This window comes from Phragmites australis, chromosome 5 (assembly GCF_958298935.1).
Source record: "Phragmites australis chromosome 5, lpPhrAust1.1, whole genome shotgun sequence".
Classification (NCBI taxonomy): Eukaryota; Viridiplantae; Streptophyta; class Magnoliopsida; order Poales; family Poaceae; genus Phragmites; species Phragmites australis.
The window spans coordinates 23,117,053-23,134,564 of NC_084925.1; the positions used below are offsets into that span (position 1 = coordinate 23,117,053).

Sequence of the window (17,512 nt, forward strand, 5' to 3'; positions counted from 1 at the left end):
CTGCTCTTCAATCTTCCTCTTCCTCAATCACAGTAGGCAATGGTGCTCGGTTGCCCGTCACACACCGAGCACAAACAGTCATTCCTACTGCCACTTCCCCTCTTCGTTTGAATGATGTACTCATTTCTCCATCACTCATTAAAAATTTGATATCAGTTCGCCGTCTTACTCGTGATAATAACGTTTCGGTTGAATTTGACCCCTCTGGTTTTTCTATCAAGGCTCTTCCTTCCAGGGCGGAGATGCTCCGATGTGAGAGCCATGGCGATCTCTACCCTCTCCGATCTTCACAACATCACGCCTTCAGTGCATCATCGGCGGCATCCTTGTGGCATCAGCGACTGGGTCACCCGGGACACCAAACCACTTCTCAGATTTTACAGTCTTTTTCTTTCCAATGTAATAAAGCTGATGCACACTCATGCTCTTCCTGCCGTTTAGGCAAGCATACACGTTTACCCTTTACTGAATCTACATCACAGTCATATTTTCCTTTTCAACTTGTTCACTCGGATGTTTGGACGTCTCCTATTTTTAGCCATTCTGGTTATAAGTACTATGTCGTTTTTCTTGATGACTATACTCATTACCTTTGGACCATCCCTCTTCGAAACAAGTCTGACGTTTTTCACACCATACGAGCTTTCATCGCTTACGTTCATACCCAGTTCAACCTCCCCATACTTGCTTTCCAAACTGACAATGGCCGGGAGTATGACTCCACTGCCATGCGTCTCCTTCTCTCCTCGCTTGGCATTCAGCTCCGCCTTTCTTGCCCATATACTTCACAGCAAAACGGGAAAGCTGAGAGGATTCTTCGCACTGTTAACGATTGTTTGCGTACAATGCTAATCCACAGTGCAGCTCCACTGGCGTTCTGGGCTGAAGCTCTCGCGACGGCCACGTACCTGATCAACCGTCGACCATGCCGCGCCACTGTCTCCACAATGCCGTATGCCATGCTGTTCGGTGTGGCGCCCAACTACGACGAACTTCGAGTCTTCGGGTGCCGGTGCTTCCCCAACATGATCGCCACATCCCCGCACAAACTCGCGCCGTGCTCCACGTCGTGCGTGTTCATCGGCTACCCTGCGGACCACCGCGGTTACCGATGCTACAACATCGCCACCGGCCGCGTCATCACGTCCCGGCACGTCGTTTTCGACGAGGACGTCTTCCCCTTCCGCGACGACATCCACCGCGACGCTGACCTGCAGCCTGCTGTGCATTCGCTGACGAGCGACATCGACGACGACGCGCCGCGTACAATGCCACCGGCACCCCCTACCCCGAGCCTCACCAACGAGCTGACATCTCACCCCACCCGCGCACGATCTGCGCGTCTGGGGCGTGCACCTGCCGTGACCGCCGCCGATGCTCCATCCACGCCACCAGGCTCTGCTGGATCCACAGCCACGGCGCCCACAACGACGCCGCCCTCGTCCAGCACTGCGTCGCCCGCCACCGCGCCACCAGGCCATTCGATGGTCACTCGAGCAAGGGCTGGGATTTACAAACCCAACTCGAAGTATGCATTGGCGACAACGGAGACCATCTCGCCGATCCCTCGGAGTGTGCGCACTGCCGTCAAAGATCCTCACTGGTATGCTGCGATGAAACATGAATTTAATGCGTTGCAGGCCAACAGAACCTGGACCCTCGTGCCTCGTCCTCCAGGAGCGCGAGTCATCACAGGAAAATGGGTGTTCAAGCACAAATTGAACCCCGACGGCACCCTTGAGCGCTACAAGGCTCGATGGGTCGTTCGTGGGTTTAATCAACGCCCCGGCATCGACTTTGGGGAGACCTTCTCGCCCGTGATCAAGCCGGCCACCATACGCACCGTCCTCACCCTCATCGCCACCAACAACTGGCCGGCACATCAGCTCGACGTCTCCAACGCATTCCTCCACGGCACTCTCCAGGAACGTGTCTACAGCCAACAACCAACCGGCTTCGTCGACCCTGCGCGGCCCGACGACGTCTGCCTGCTGTCTCGTTCCCTCTACGGCCTACGGCAAGCTCCGCGGGCGTGGTTCAACCGCTTCGTCGAGCACGTCACCTCCCTGGGCTTTGTACAGTCGAGGGCCGATACGTCCCTCTTCGTGTACAACCGGAACGGCGCCACTGCGTACCTCCTCCTCTACGTCGACGACATGATCCTCTCGGCTTCATCGACTGCACTTCTACGACACATCATCGCACGGCTCCACGACGCTTTCGCCGTCAAGGACATCGGTCCGGTACACCACTTCCTCGGCATCGGCGTTCGACGGACACGAACCGGCTTCTTCCTCTCCCAAGCCCAGTATGCTGAGGACCTCCTCGAGCGCGCTGGGATGGCGAATTGCAAGCCCGTCGCTACTCCGGCGGACACGAAGGGCAAGGTCTCTGTGGCCAACGGAAAGCTCCTCGATGACGTGACCTCTTACCGGAGCCTCGCCGGCGCGCTGCAATACCTGACAATCACACGTCCGGATATTGCGTACGCTGTGCAACAAGTGTGTCTCCATATGCATGCGCCGCGAGATGTGCACCAGACCATGCTGAAGCGGATACTACGGTATGTCAAGGGCACTGTCCACCTTGGCGTCCAGCTGCGCGCCGTCTCCTCCCCGACGATCACCGCCTATTCGGACGCCGACTGGGCCGGCTGTCCGGACACAAGACGCTCTACATCGGGTTTCTGCGTCTTCCTCGGTTCCTCTCTCATCTCGTGGTCGTCCAAACGGCAAACCACGGTTTCAAGATCGAGCGCCGAGGCGGAGTACCGCGCCATTGCCAACGCCGTTTCTGAGTGCTCTTGGCTCCGGCAACTCCTCGGCGAGCTACTGTACAAGGTTCCATCGGCGACGGTTGCATTCTGCGACAACATATCCTCGGTATACATGTCTCAGAATCCAGTTCATCACCGGCGAACCAAACACATCGAGCTCGACATACATTTCGTCCGGGAGAAGGTTGCCATTGGCGAGCTCCGCGTCACTCATGTTCCCAGTGCACGGCAGCTAGCAGACGTCTTCACCAAGGGACTACCTTCGGTGCTCTTCCTCGACTTCAGAGACAGTCTCTTCATCACGAACGGCGACGTCGAGACTGAGGGGGGGTGTCAGCGGATCGGTTCAACCAACAGCTAGAGTTCACCGAGTCTTCAGCGACGCCAACGTCCCGCGCTTATCGCGTCTACGCCGCGCACTCGCCGCGCACTAGCGCGTTCGCCCGCGCGCCCGGTCTTCACGGCGCCCACGCTCCCGCGTAGTGCGCGCATCCGCTCGCCTGTATAGCAGTGGCCGAAGGCCACCATTGTAACCTATATATGTACACCACTGTCGATCAATACAATCATCCAGTTGGTCACTTCCTCTCTACACTTTCGTTCCAAGCAGAAAACCTGAAATCTCTCCCACGGTAGGGGACACTGAGCCTCCTCACAACCTGGTCACGAATCTGCTGGTTCCTGTAGAGGACAAGAAAGTCTTTAGGGTGGTGCTTGACTACCTTTGACTTCCATGTCCGTATCAGGAACCCGGATGCCGAAAAACCTCTGACAGTGCGTCAGAGAGGTGGTAGTCCTCCGTTCAAGGCCTGTTCCCCGCCAACCAACACACCGCCCCATGGCTCAGCAAGTGGTCCTGCCGTCTCGCGGCACTACCGGTCGCAGAAACAGCTACAACTTCCTCCAGCAGCATCTCTGCTGGGTCACCAGGAAAGGAAGCCATGGGGGAGCTGGCACCGAGGCTTGGTCTTCGAGCGGCTGTTGTTGGGGCTCACGGTTGGCAAGCGTAGCTTCTTTGTAGGATCTGATCGGATGATGGCCACAAGGAGAAAAATGCAAGACAGTGGTGCTCTTCTGGGGCTCTCTCTGCTTGATCACTCTCTGCCTGCATTCAAAGGATCAATGCCCAAATTTCCTACATCTCCAGCAGCGTGCTGGTTCTCTGCAGGTGGCAACTCTATGGTCAGAAGCCAGACAATTGAGACATTTACCTTTCATTCTCCTTAAAAAGGCAGCCTACTTGAGATCTTGGTGAAAGACATTCAATGGCTTGGAGGTCCTGGGTCGTTTAGGTGAACTCACTCGGCCCTTCCTCCACCAGAACGGTGGTTTACCTTGCTCCATCCTTCTTCAATGTCAGCTGTCACATTCCCTCTATCCTTAGCGTTATTTCAGACGGTTCGAAAAGAGGACACGTCTATAATATAGAACTAAATGATGTTGGTTCCAAAGGAAAACTATATGTAATATAGAACGAAATGCTATCGGAAACATATCTAACTGCCTATAATGCAATGATTTTTCATATTGGTTTTGTATCTGTACAAGATATTATAGCAGACGGTTATCTAACTGTCTGTAATATCTTTATTCCCAACCCTTTCGTGTAGATAATCTGTTTTGTACCTGTACTGAGTACTGACCTGTTGTGTAGTAGCGTAGCTTGAGAGCTAGGCCAAATGGGATTCCTTTCCCCAGCAAATTGGAGGTCATGCTTCTATTTACATGATGACTACCTCCACAGTTCGTTCATTGTTCCGCAATGATCAGAGTCAAATCCAGCATATAAGAATTGGGATCAAGTGATCCAAATGACATCTAATTGAAGCCCATAGTGACCACAACGTACCTATGATGGCCCTGATAGCTTCTCAAGTGTGTATAATACATGCCCCTTTGTCTTCGCAAGCATCATTCAGCTGCAGAGCACTGACAATGGTCGCCATGAACCCTTCTGAAACTTCTTGTCAAATGTATTAATTCTCCCTGATGCAGCCCAACCCCAAGTTACAAAATTCAGTGCTTCAGTGCCAGAGGCCTAATTGGCTGATGCAAATTTCAAAAAAAAAAAAAAAAAAAAAGCGACAACCAGGTTGGATGAGAGCGCTCAGATCAAGTAATGGCTAGTTTGTCCATGTTCTGGAGTATTTATGTTTTGTGGATCTTTGCAGACACTGCATTACACGTAAAATTTTTGGGACAATTACAAAGAAACCACTACTTCTGATGTTATTGCAAGCTTGCCACTAGAAAATTACAAAATTACCTTTAAAATTATCATTCGAGTGACATCCTTACAAAAAATAAAAAACCAGAAAGGTATTTACAAATACCCCTAAATATTTTGGGCGTTAGAGAGGGAAATAATACAAAATGATCTCGAATGCCCTAGAACCGATGATATATCTTTTAGGGAGGATAATATACACTGTTGGTCCTTGAAGTTTCATCCAAGGCTCCCTTTGGTCCATAAAATTAAAGTTAATTAGGTCCCGAAATTCTGTATGTAGGTTCAAAATTGTCGTTAGATTCACGATGAGTCAACATCGATGTATGAAATATCCATTTTCCCTCCTCCAATACAACAGAATATGAAAAGGAAAGAGAAAACAATTCCATGCATGACCATCAAAGCACAATTTTCATTCAAAACCGATGTACGACAGGTGATGCAATCTATGGTCAAAGTTCATCCGTAACATAACCCAATACGCAAAATGGACACTTTCTACGTTTGTGCTGACGAACGTGTGGTACCCCACATTGGCTCAGGGACAACTTTGAACGAAATGATAAATTTTGAGTACTTGTCTGAAAAATTTGAAACGTCAGGGACCAAACTGAGCATGGGGTAAAATTTTGGGGACCAAACTGAGCATCAGGTAAAATTTCGGGGACCAAATTGACTACGTTCACTCCTTCGGTTTGGCTATATTTCAGGTTCTTGAAACCAATTTATTTTTCAACCACCATCCTTTTTCGACTAATAGGCAAGCCCCATGTACCATGCGGAAAGGCATGGCCTTTGCTTGCCAGCTTTGAAAAATAACTCGTGCTTCTTTGAGAGGTTAACCATCGCACGTCAGAAATGTTCCTTGCTTCTGCATCCCTACAAGCACAAGTTCGTTTATACGTGGGCGAGTGTTCCATTCGTGATGCCTAAAAACGACGTGCATCTTCTTCACATGCTTGCACTGTACCAGTACTACAAGCATTGCCGGGCTAACTCATTACACAAGCGGCCATGGCATCCCGGCCAACCGGGGACGCCGACCGCTGCTCGTGGCCAACGGCGGTGGCAGCAGGACTGGGACGACTCCGGCCACAACGACGACCATTGTCGGCAAGGCGCTGAGCAGCACGGCGGACCTCGCCAAGCACCTCCCCACGGGCGCCGTGCTGGCCTTCGAGGTGCTCTCGCCGTCCTTCACCGCGGGCGGTACCTGCACGTCAGCCAACCGCGCGCTCACCGCATCGGCGCCAGCGCGCTCTGCTGCTTCCTGCTCTGCTTCACCTGCAGCTACCGCGACGCGTGCACGGGAGCCGTGTGCTACGGCTTCGTCACGCCCAGTGGCCGCCTGCTCCCCATCCACGGCGGGGGCGTGGGCGCCTCCCCGCCGCCGCGGGACGAGAGGTACAGGCAGAGAGCGAGCGACGTGTTCCACGAGCTGCTGTCGTTTGTGGTGTTCCTGGCCGTGGCCATGGTGGACCGCAACGTGGTGGCGTGCTTATACCCCGTGGAGTACGCCTCCAGGTGGTGCCCGTGGCGGCCGGCGCGGCGGGGAGCTTCCTCTTCGCCATGACCGTCGACGAGGCGAGGGATCGGATTCCCCGTGGGGTCGTCGTGAATCGTCTCAGTGCATGAGCAGCTGAGCACGCACGGAATGGATCGCGTTACTAGCCGTATGCAAGTAACTCTAACAGCATATCCATAATACACCATATATATCCCTATATAAATTATCATTTATAAAAATTCTTTCTTTATATTACTCCATCACTCCAACAGCACATCCATACTTCATCATTCATATTCTCTCTTATTTTTTAATAGTATTATTCATAAATCGTTCGTTCATCTGCCCAAGAGGAGCAGACTGCTACTCATGTTCTCTTCTCTTTTCCTCACCTGCCACCCGCCTCCACTCCTGGCCCTACCTGACCTGCCATCTTCCGGTGACTGAGGAGGATGCACAGGATTGGCGAAGGGTGAGGTGGCGAGCGTGAGGAGGATGCGCACGAGCACGTCCCTGGCGTTGAGCTGCGACGCGTAGGAGACGAGAGTGCCCCGGCAACGACGAGGGGAGCCAATGATTAAGCCGCACCAATATCCAGCACGTGTAGCCTCGAGGAGGTTGTCCACAACCCATCACTTGCATCTCTTCGTGACGCATCCCGCCAACAGCCGCGCACGTGGTCCTGCCTCGGCTCCCGCAGCAGGGCCGCTCCAAGGATGACAGTGATCACGCGGGACCGGGAGCTTGTGCGGCAACACACATGGAGATCGTCTTTGCGGCAAGTCCAACCTCGACGACCACCGCCCCATCCAGTGCTGGGCTAGTCAAGATGATGGCAGGAGTGCTAGGGGCGAAATAACAGTTGAAGGATGACGTGAAGGAGGCACTCGCCAAATGTGACATGTGAGAGGATAGGAATGGAGCGTCCGCCAAAATAGCGGCCGTGATAGATATTCCGTTAAGAGACCGTTTTGTTTGCCCTTGTGGCCAAAAATGAGGCAGTGTGTGTGATAACAGGGCTTTTGGAGATGCTCTAAGGAACTTCGATTGCTTAAGGTCTGCCCGATTGCTTCTTTGTGTATTAAGACATCATCTATTCCAAAATGTATCGAAATAAAAGCGGTCTGGAACTTTATAAAGGCACAGTGAGTTTATAAAGCAGAGTTCAACGCAATGAGCAGCAAAAAGAATTATCTGCGATACTACCAGTAGAACTTTGATTGGATTTCATTTTTCACCCAAAACACTTTTGAATCACGAGTTTTTTAACAAATTGATTGTTAGATGGCCTCGTGAACTAACCGATTCCTGATCCTATTGCACATACCACACTTGCATGCTTTGACAACACATTACAGATGTATCCATGTTCTAGACATAGTTAAGCTAGTTGCAAAATACATTTTCTGACATAAACCTGAACTAAAAAAAACAGCAATCTTAGCACCATGACAAAAAGGAAGGCTTGAAAGAAAACGTGCCGGTTAAGCATGATCAATGATGAAAATGCAGGACCAAATGATCAGAAACCATTCGAACATTACATAAGCAATGTGTAACGATGAAAAGCCAAAGAAAAATTTCTGGCTCAAGAAGGAACGATATATCAACAAACACCTTCGATACCAGAGCATAATAATTCAAAGATTTCACCGCTGATACTAACCACCAATTTAGTTCATCAAAATCCAAAACAACCCCAGCTAATAAATTAGACAAACCAGAAAACAAACACAACATTTACTGGTAGCATCCAATACATAGCACTGGAACAGATATGGAAAGCCTTAGCTAAACAGCAGTTTCAAGACGCTAACATAGAGCAAAATTTGAAGACTACATACTGGAAAGTGAAACACTTGCTCAGTACAAACATCGCCTTCCAGACTCTGCTCTAGTCACCCTTCCGGCGGAAGGAGCAGCCCTCTGTGAGCCTGGCCTTTCCTCCTGTGGGCTGGCAGAGGACAGTTTGGCAGCCCGGGCACACAACAACAGTTTGGGAGTGACTGAAAACAGTGGTTCTGCAAAAATGAGAATAAACTGAACCATGAGATTGGCAAGCTACAAAGCAAATATAAAGCTTAAAACATATTTAAAGAAACACAATGCAAAACAAAATACGTTACAAGCTTATGATACTTAGGATTGATGCCAATATCCTACTTAATTGGTCATGAGAATTGCAAAAAATAATCATTAATGCATGCTGACGGTACCACCATACATTTAGACAGGCCTTACACATTTAGATTACACAAATGTATAAAAATCTACAGCCACAACTAAATAATGAACGGAATTATGGGAACATGCCCTTATACAAAATATCAACAAAGCAGTACACCAGGAATAATTGATCATGGTGAGACTGACTTGGGTGCTCCGATGCACCGGTGTCATCTAAGCATCCGTATAATCTCACTGCAATGCAACTCTAGTCTAGGAAAACGATTGGGCGATTTGCGATAGAAACTCTGTATTTCGGATCGAAAGAACTTAACTGCATGCTAATAAAGGTCTCTTGGTAGAGTACTATCACTCAACTATGAATTATAGAATTATAGAAGTCTTGAACAACAAAAGATTTAGGACAAAAGGGCCAAGAGAAATTACATGTTGAAGCATCCCTGGCACTTGACGTCCTGCAACACAGCAAACAGATTTCACGGTTAGAACAGGCAGAAAAAGGAGGGGACCAAAAAGGCAGCTAGCTCTCCCCACCGCAGAAAATGGCACAAGCTACCGGCCAGGGATAAGAAATTTCGGGCTCGTACCATGAAGAACGAGTTGGGGGACTGGACAAGGCGCTTCTTCTTGTGCTTGAGCTTCTCGAGCTCCGCTGGCGGGTTAAGCAGGTCGATGTCGTTCTGGAGCACCTGCACAGCACCAAGAGAAAACGAGAGTACCTCGGGATCAGATCGAGGAGGCCGGCAACGAACGAAGGAAGCAGATTGGGATCTCGGAGAAGCGGAAGAGGAAACGATTGGGTCGTACCATCTTGCTCGGGCTCGGCGGCGGCGGAGGTGAGGGAGAAGGAGCGAGCCCTAGAAGAAGGCGGCGGCGCTGCGCGGTCGAGGCTGAGCCGGGAGGGTTTCTATGCGGAGAGCGTGGTGGCTATTTTATAGTCAGATCTGGGGATTCTCGGCCGTTCGATTTTGTTGGCTCGTCATCTGGACCTTTGGAGCAACCGGCGTTGCACAATGGGCCGTTATGTGTGTTGGGCTACGATCTGTAGTTGAGCTGGGGCAGGGGATACGATTTTTTAAAGGATGTAGTTAGATTTTTATTTTCAAACGACCGTTTCGTTTCTACTGAATCGAGGTAAACAATGTTCAACTTGGACAATTTGGTTTCAAAAAGGAATAACATGTTAGCTTGAAAAAAAATCTATTGGCGTGAGTTGGGTAAGATTTGAGGAGCAAAGATGCATCCACAGTCGTTCTTCTGCCATTATGCAAGTTTATTCCTTGTTTCAGGGCTAAATTGGAGAGGAACTTTATTCTATATTGTTTCAATTGTTCAACAACTGAACTTCGAGCTTTGTTGCGAATAACAGAACTTCGAGCTGCCGTAAAGAACAGACCAAAGCATTGTGTACCATTTCAAATCATATTCGAACGGCTATTGCTTGTAACAATTGCTACGCTACAGATCTAATGCAGCCCGTTCTTGCTAGCACCCTTTGTGCATTACCACAGAAGAGCTTTTTCATTTTTGTTGCAAGGCGTTACAACACATGATGGACATAGGCAGCTCCCTATTTGCACTCACCATTTGTAGAATAAACAAGAGTTGATTACTAGTCCATTTCACAACAGAAAAAAATGAACGAACTCAGCATGCTGAAGTTGCCTGCGAAATCATCAGCCACTTAGCTCTCGGCAAGACCCTCGCAAATTATTTTTCTAGTCATCAAATGTCTGATTCCTCGTGCCATGTTGGCTTCCGAAATTTGGGCAATGGTGATTTCTGAAGCTTGATTCGTTATGGAAATTTGAATCGCGCTCGTTTCTAGAACTTGAGTCATACTGGTGAACTTCAGTCAGAACGGTTTCCAAAAGTTCGAACACGCAAGCCAAAATCGTCTTCCACGTTTGTCGAGGCAAAACTTGAATCATCCTGGCTTCTAAATTCTGGGTCTTGTCGGCCCAAATTGTTCTCCGTGTTCATGGGAGCAAATGCTGCATCATAGAGGGAGATAAGAAATGAGAAAACGTGAATATTGTTACACAACATATAAAGGCTGAATGGAAGCAAAACCAATGAAACTTCATATGCAGAACTATCTACCACAGTAAATTTTTTAAGGATTGTCAAAAGGGATGGCAAGCTGCCATTCATTCTTGACAACCCAATTAGCAAGACTTATTTATTGCAAGAAACAATACCATTATTCAACTGATGCAACTAATGGCAATGGTGGAAATACTTAATATCACTTTACTTTACATTATTTTCAATACAAACAAGATAAGCATAAAAGGTATCCAGCACCGACAAACATGATGTTTACCTCGTTCTCTCATTCTCCTTTCTCTGTCATATTCAAACTTGTCACGAATTTGGGTAACCCTTTCCCATGTTTCCCCATGTTTGTTCGCCACGAAACCAAGGTCCTGCAGTACAAACTCATAATGGACAACAATGTGATAGTTGCTAGTTAATTGGTGCTGTTATCAAAAGGGATTATTGATGCAGCAAAAGCCTACAGATATGATATTAGAGAATTGAAGATAAATTATGATCCAGTTCGTGAAGTACAGTAGCAGCACTACAAATTTCACATGAAAGTAAAATGTCCTACATAATTTAACATCATCATTCACTTCCCACACTTGTGTGCAGCTCCAACAAAGGCCTGTAAACTGTATCAGACAGATTGCCGAGGCCCTCGTTTGGCATTGTTGTGGATTGCAACAACATCGTTTGGTGTAATCATTTTTTTATAATGTGGTGTTCTGCTAGCATTTAAATAAAATGTGGCAAAAGAAGAGTTGTTGCTTTAAAAATATGAAAGTTGTTGATAAATACAATAGCCAAGTGAGAGAAAATAGAGAAGAATTACCAAATTGGGTACCAGGTTTTTCCCAAATGATTTTTCCACATGGCTATAAAGCTCCGAAAAGTAGCCCAACTTTAGTATTCTTCTTCTGTTCTATCAGCTTGTGTACAAATGTTGAGCAATATGAAAAGGATGTGACAAAAGGTCAAAAGCACGCATCTAATCATATTTAGTCCACAATACAAAATGCAAGCCCCTTTGCATAAAGAAATGATATGTAAGATATATCAGTACTGCAAAGAGAAAGTACCCTGTTTGGTTCCACATTGGAGAGCCGTCTCTTGCTGCAATACATAAATAATAGTGAGATCATGCCTAGAGCGAAGCAATACTCTATTGACACTAATTTGTTCATATAGCATGACCCACTCAGATGCGCAACAAGTTAAAAATACCTGTAAAAAATTACAAGCTCCAATAATCCAATAACAAAAATAGAGAACACAATTCTACAAGATACGGTTGAAATTAAATCATGTTTAAGCTGTCAAAAATTAACCAATTTAACTAAAAAGTAAACAAGGAAGACAAATGACAGATTTACTGAGGGTTTGCTACCTGTATAGTGAGAAGTCTAGATCATCTTCTTCAGCAGAGTCATAATTAGCATGATCTTCCGCAATCTTTTTTGAATAACCTTCATCCCAGTACAACCTTCCCAGTTCTCTCTAAGTTCTTGGTATAGTTCCATATATTCTTTGCAGCAAGTTTCGTGCTCCTGTAAATTTGTGGTGGTCAGCCTCCTAACATGAGAGTAAATGGTGATATCTGAAATCCACTCAGAGCCTACAACTGTCGTGTATGCCATTGGCTATGTATGTGCCGATGTATTTCAGGGAAAGGTCTACAGTTGTTGGAGAAAGAGTCCCGCCTACTAAAATTGAAGGGTTCGGCACCTAGTCAAACTCAATCAGAGTAGCTCCTTTCAGGTAAAGTTAGTTTCCAAATATATCAGTAAGATTATATTATTGCAATATGAATTATTTATAATGCACATTGTTGTATTTGCACCGATCTTGTTTCGTGCACACAAAAAAGTTCATATATGCAAGACAATTTTAGAATATGTGTACATGCGAAAAGTTGGACAACGCGCACACAATTTTTTTTTTGCAAGGAGCAGATATGCTAATATTTTTGCATGCAAATGCAGATATTCCAACATGTTCATGTATGAATTTTCTGAGAATTATTTGAAATGTGCAGAGATGCTACCATTGGAAGATTTGTGCTTCCCACTTTCTTGTACGTATTTACTTCCCATACTTGATAGAAGTTCAGACTACTATAAAAAGGATTGTAACAAGAAGTTCGAGGAAAGCAGAAAGAGAGTAAAATCTCCCCTCTCATTGCCCTCTCCTACCTCTCCTAGCTGCTGAAATTAGCTGTGCTGGTTATGCCACTACCTCCTACTAACTCTATTCTTCTAACAAATATCTGAAACAAACAATGCATATACAAGATCAACTCAAACTCAAGAATAACTCGTAAATCATGTGCAGACGACTTAAATACCCGACGGGACATTGTAAGTGGCAGAGTGGCTTTGCTGCCACGATCCACTGAGATCCAACCCGTGTCGCATGGATTCATCAAAAAAAAAAAAACTCGTAAATCATGCACTGCTGTCCAAGGATACTTTCTCTCATAATCTTTGACATACCACCTCATAAATGGAACATAACTGAATAAGCAAGGAAAGATATTCCATTCCATCAATTCATTCCTCACATTAGTTCTCTCACTTATATATTTAATTAAGATCCTGCCTACAGTCGACAGCGAGGCCACGACAGACACATGCCGAACATTAGATGATAGGAGGATGTTGGGCTGAATAGGTAAATGACCGGAATGCTTCTGATGAAATACTTGTGGGTAGGTAGATATAAAATATGAATCACTCATCTATGCTGGAAGCCTAGAACTTGTTGTTGCTTTGTCCCATTCCCAACAAACAGCTAGTCTCATAAAGGGCATAAGGACTTGATATAACTCCAACAGCATGAAAGTACAATGGGTCTGTTTAGTTTATAATTAACATTTCCCTCACATAAGTTTTGGAGTGCCAAAAGTGCTGCAGTAGATGAAGCTTTGGTACAGACCAGTCTAAGGGGGTGTGGCATGCCGCATGCCTCAAACAAGTTAGGAAAATTGTTCTGATGAACCAGAACCTGTGATACCACCGGAGAAGATACCCAGCAACACTTTTACCACAGAAAAACAATAGTTGGGGGCTTATAGCCCAACACAAATAACTAAGGCAAGCCTTGGTACAAACTAACTAATGTGTCTTTTAAGCATGCACTAATCACAGAATTGCTAACCACGACATGATCTCCAGTCTTTACTATGCACCGTCCCTCGCATAAATAAAACTAACTAAATTAGATTTTTGATGAGTTAACTCATCCTTTCTAACTATCAAGAGTTAAGTACAATACAAGTAAATTTTGTGTGGCCTTCCTATGATTTCTTGTGGGAACAAATGGGCACCTTTATTGATTGAAACACATCATGTTCATTTCATTCTACAACTCAACCCGTTGTGCCAATTATCCAGCAAGTTCATGTGCCTAAAAAGTTTACCTATCCTATGGTTCCAAACTTCTGTATAATGTTTGCCAGCACGGTCACATCGTCTCAAATAATAAAGCCGTAACTAATTCCGTTTATTCTGAACTGACAAGAGTTATCATAAACTGTAAACTCATAATCGGCACTCAATGCAATTGCTGGCTACAGATGAATTTATTATGGGCTGTGAAAACAAATCAGCATAATTCATTTCCATTGTAACTCAACCAAATACTGCAGAAACGAATTAGGAGTCTGTCTGCAATAATTGATTTCACTTGAATTCCTTCAGGAAGATATACAGGGTAATCCAGTTCTATCTAAGCTAAAAAAAAAAAACAGGGAAGCTATGCGTAAATCCCAATAGAATCCATTTCGATTGAACACTCTTCACTAGTGATTCATAAAATTTCTGTTCAGCTAGAAAAAAAAAACTCATCCCATTTCGATTGATTAATTTACCGGTAGGCAGACAAATAACCACAACAGGTTCTGGGGTTTAAGCAACAAGGACGGCTAGCCGAGCATGGGGGAATATAGAGGAGCAGCAGAAGGGGAAAATTGACTATATGTCCTGAAGTTGATGAACCTTTGATGAAATACTCAAAGTTGATGAACATTTTATTATATTTCTTACAGGGATTAGTTTGCAATAAAATTTGTTTTGGGTATTGCAACTAGATCACTTTACATCAAATGACTTTTTTGCCCCACTGCTGCCCTACCCGTTCTACTCTTTCCTGTGGGGAGCGGCCGCCATTTTCTCTGCTTTGGGCAGCCATCAACTCCTTCGTCGCCCCCGCGAGGACATCCGCCCCTGTGAGCTCAACCAGCCAGCCAGTCCACATCCCGCAGGTGCATCCGTCCATCTCGTATTCCACGGGATTCGATCTGAATGTTGCGGCCAGGTCCTGCCCGAGAGCTACGAGCCGCCACGACAGGGTGGCCTCCATCTCTGGGCGGCCAGGTCTGTTCGTCCATCTCTTCTTCTATTTTATTTCCAATTTAATTGCAATACTTATGTTTGATTTTCTGCATGTATGATGAGTTAGACATATGGTAGTTGTATCTCTGCTGTAAACAAAGATCAATCAAATAGAAACATCAATCGAACCGATCTTGGGAGCAGCCCGATTTCGAAGCTCCTACCAAACAGCCATGAACTGTACCAGATCTTGTGTGCATCTACTGCCAAACAACCATGAATTGAGATATTTGTTTGTGAAGGGTAAACTTGTCTATTTATAAGGTTGTTTGCTCCTCATTTGTAAAAGAGACCCTATAGATATATCATTAAACTATACGATCAATTTTGGACATATAATCAAAGGTTCATCAACTTTGGATATTTTATCAAAGGTTCACTAACTTCTGGACATATAGGGCCTGTTTAGGTAGGTTGTGATTTCAGAACTTCTGGTTAGCTGAGAAAGCGGTTGTGACTGTTGAATTTTGGTTGTTGATTTTTATAATACTTTTAGGTTATTAGCATATTAAAAACCAGAAAAGCCAGCCAGAACCTGCTTCTCAGCTTTTAGTTCATTTCAGCTAAAACTGTTTTCTCGGCTAGCCAAAAGCCACTAGAAATCGAAAACCATCATAAGCCGAGACTAGAAGCTAACCGTTGGATAACTTCTGTTTTTCAGTGAAAAACTAAAGAAGAAAAAAACTATCCAAATGGGGATAATAAAATTTCCCATTGGAAGAGTAGTGAGACGCAGTCGCGGCTTACCCAGTCTTTGAGAACAAGGCGCGTGTGGCGCATGAATTGCTCCCGCATTTGATCGCGGCGGTAGTTGGGAAGGTTGTCACGCGGGATGGCAAAGCGCTCGCGATGCGCCACATCGTCCCCGATCTCGTGCATCTCCCTGTTAACCACCCACCACTCTGACTTCTTCACTCCTTCCCCCGCGGCAGGGCTGAGACCGGGCGGCAGCGGCTTGGACCAGCCGGTGCCGCCGGTCACGAAGCCGGCGCACCGCCGCTGTGTGTACGCGTAGCGCAGCATCTTCTTGTGCCCCCCACCTCCTGCCGTCGGAGGGGGTTTAGCTCAGATGGACAGTATGGATGCCTTCTGTGTATTGTGATGATCTCCCTTGGCCGTGGATCAAAAATCTGATTATCTGGGGATGGCTTGCTTACTTGCCATTTTACAATTGCATCCTATGTCGACACGGGTCATTTGGCTTTTCAAAATGAAATGAAAGCAATTTCGGTGTTGAAAGAGGTGTAATTTTTATTCTGTTACAGGGAGTCCAATAATGTTGTATGTATATATATTGTAGCTTGACATGGCGCTGGGATAGGGCACAATACCTGCAGGTTGCCCAGTCTTTATATCGAGGTATTTGGCCAACAATTTGGCTAGGTTATCTTCTTATCCAAGTCCCTAGTACCAAAGGGATGTACATATTGTACCAATATTATATAAATCGACGTAACTTAGTATTACTTGGATCCATCAATGTGACTATGCTTGGACAGAATGGATGGGAGTGGAGATGGGTTACCCATTGGACTCCAATAGAGTCAACACCTACTAAGAGGAAGAGCATTATCTTGGTTTGCTCAAATCAATTGGTAAAAGAGGGCAAACTCCCACCAATATTCCATTATTAGTGCATTAGCCTATCTAAATTGAGGTTGAAGGATCACTACTGCAGAAATCGTTATTAGTGTCACTGCAGAACCGTTATCAATGTCGATTACATATGGTTCACGTACACATGTAATCATCACATGTCACATATGATTGACATGATGTTCATCATTTCACATATGATTTCATCATTTACATATGTACAAATTAAAAATTAGGCATTATATATAAAATATTTTGGTGGCTAATCCTAAGATTGGTTGAGAAATATTCACCGAGATAGAGTGGAGAATGGTGGCTCCAATAGTCATAGGATGAGCACCGCAATAGAAAACCTAATGCACCTTCCACCCCCTTCTTTGGTGAAATCTGCCAGATAATGACCTCTCCAAGTTTGGTGGATAATTGGCGATGAGTAGTATAGAACTACTATATCAGGATACACCAAGGTTTCTTCGTTATTCTTAGGGTGTATCTCTATCCCTAGGAAGGGAATCCCTAGACGTATGAAAACTGCTCGCATATACTCACGATATCTCATAAACTAAAAAGTTTATCTCAAAGAATAAGAAAAAAAATTACTTCATAGGTTGTATGATGACCCCCTATATATATGGAGCCAAGGGACCCTATGGAGGAAAGTCCATGTATTCCATTAAAAGTCAATACATCTTCATTGATGCCATTCAAACATGCGAAAGCTCTACACCTTAGAGCCCTCTGCAAGTTAGATTTGTATTAGCTTCTCTCCCTGACTACAT

General features: G+C 45.8%; 1 protein-coding gene and 2 pseudogenes across 1 annotated transcript; 1 reads left to right on the plus strand and 2 right to left on the minus strand.

Moving 5' to 3' along the window:
• Positions 1–5,941: 5,941 nt before the first annotated feature.
• Positions 5,942–6,782, plus strand: LOC133917871 (protein DMP6-like; annotated as a pseudogene).
• A 1,335-nt stretch (positions 6,783–8,117) lies between these two features.
• LOC133918947 (small ribosomal subunit protein eS27) lies at positions 8,118–9,634 on the minus strand. The gene is made up of 4 exons (XM_062363097.1): positions 9,508–9,634; positions 9,288–9,389; positions 9,127–9,155; positions 8,118–8,534 (listed from the first exon to the last, which is right to left on the minus strand). The coding sequence occupies exons 1-4, from the start codon at positions 9,508–9,510 to the stop codon at positions 8,408–8,410; spliced, it is 261 nt and encodes an 86-aa protein (XP_062219081.1). The 5' UTR covers positions 9,511–9,634; the 3' UTR covers positions 8,118–8,407.
• A 510-nt stretch (positions 9,635–10,144) lies between these two features.
• LOC133917504 (uncharacterized) lies at positions 10,145–16,160 on the minus strand (annotated as a pseudogene).
• Positions 16,161–17,512: the final 1,352 nt, after the last annotated feature.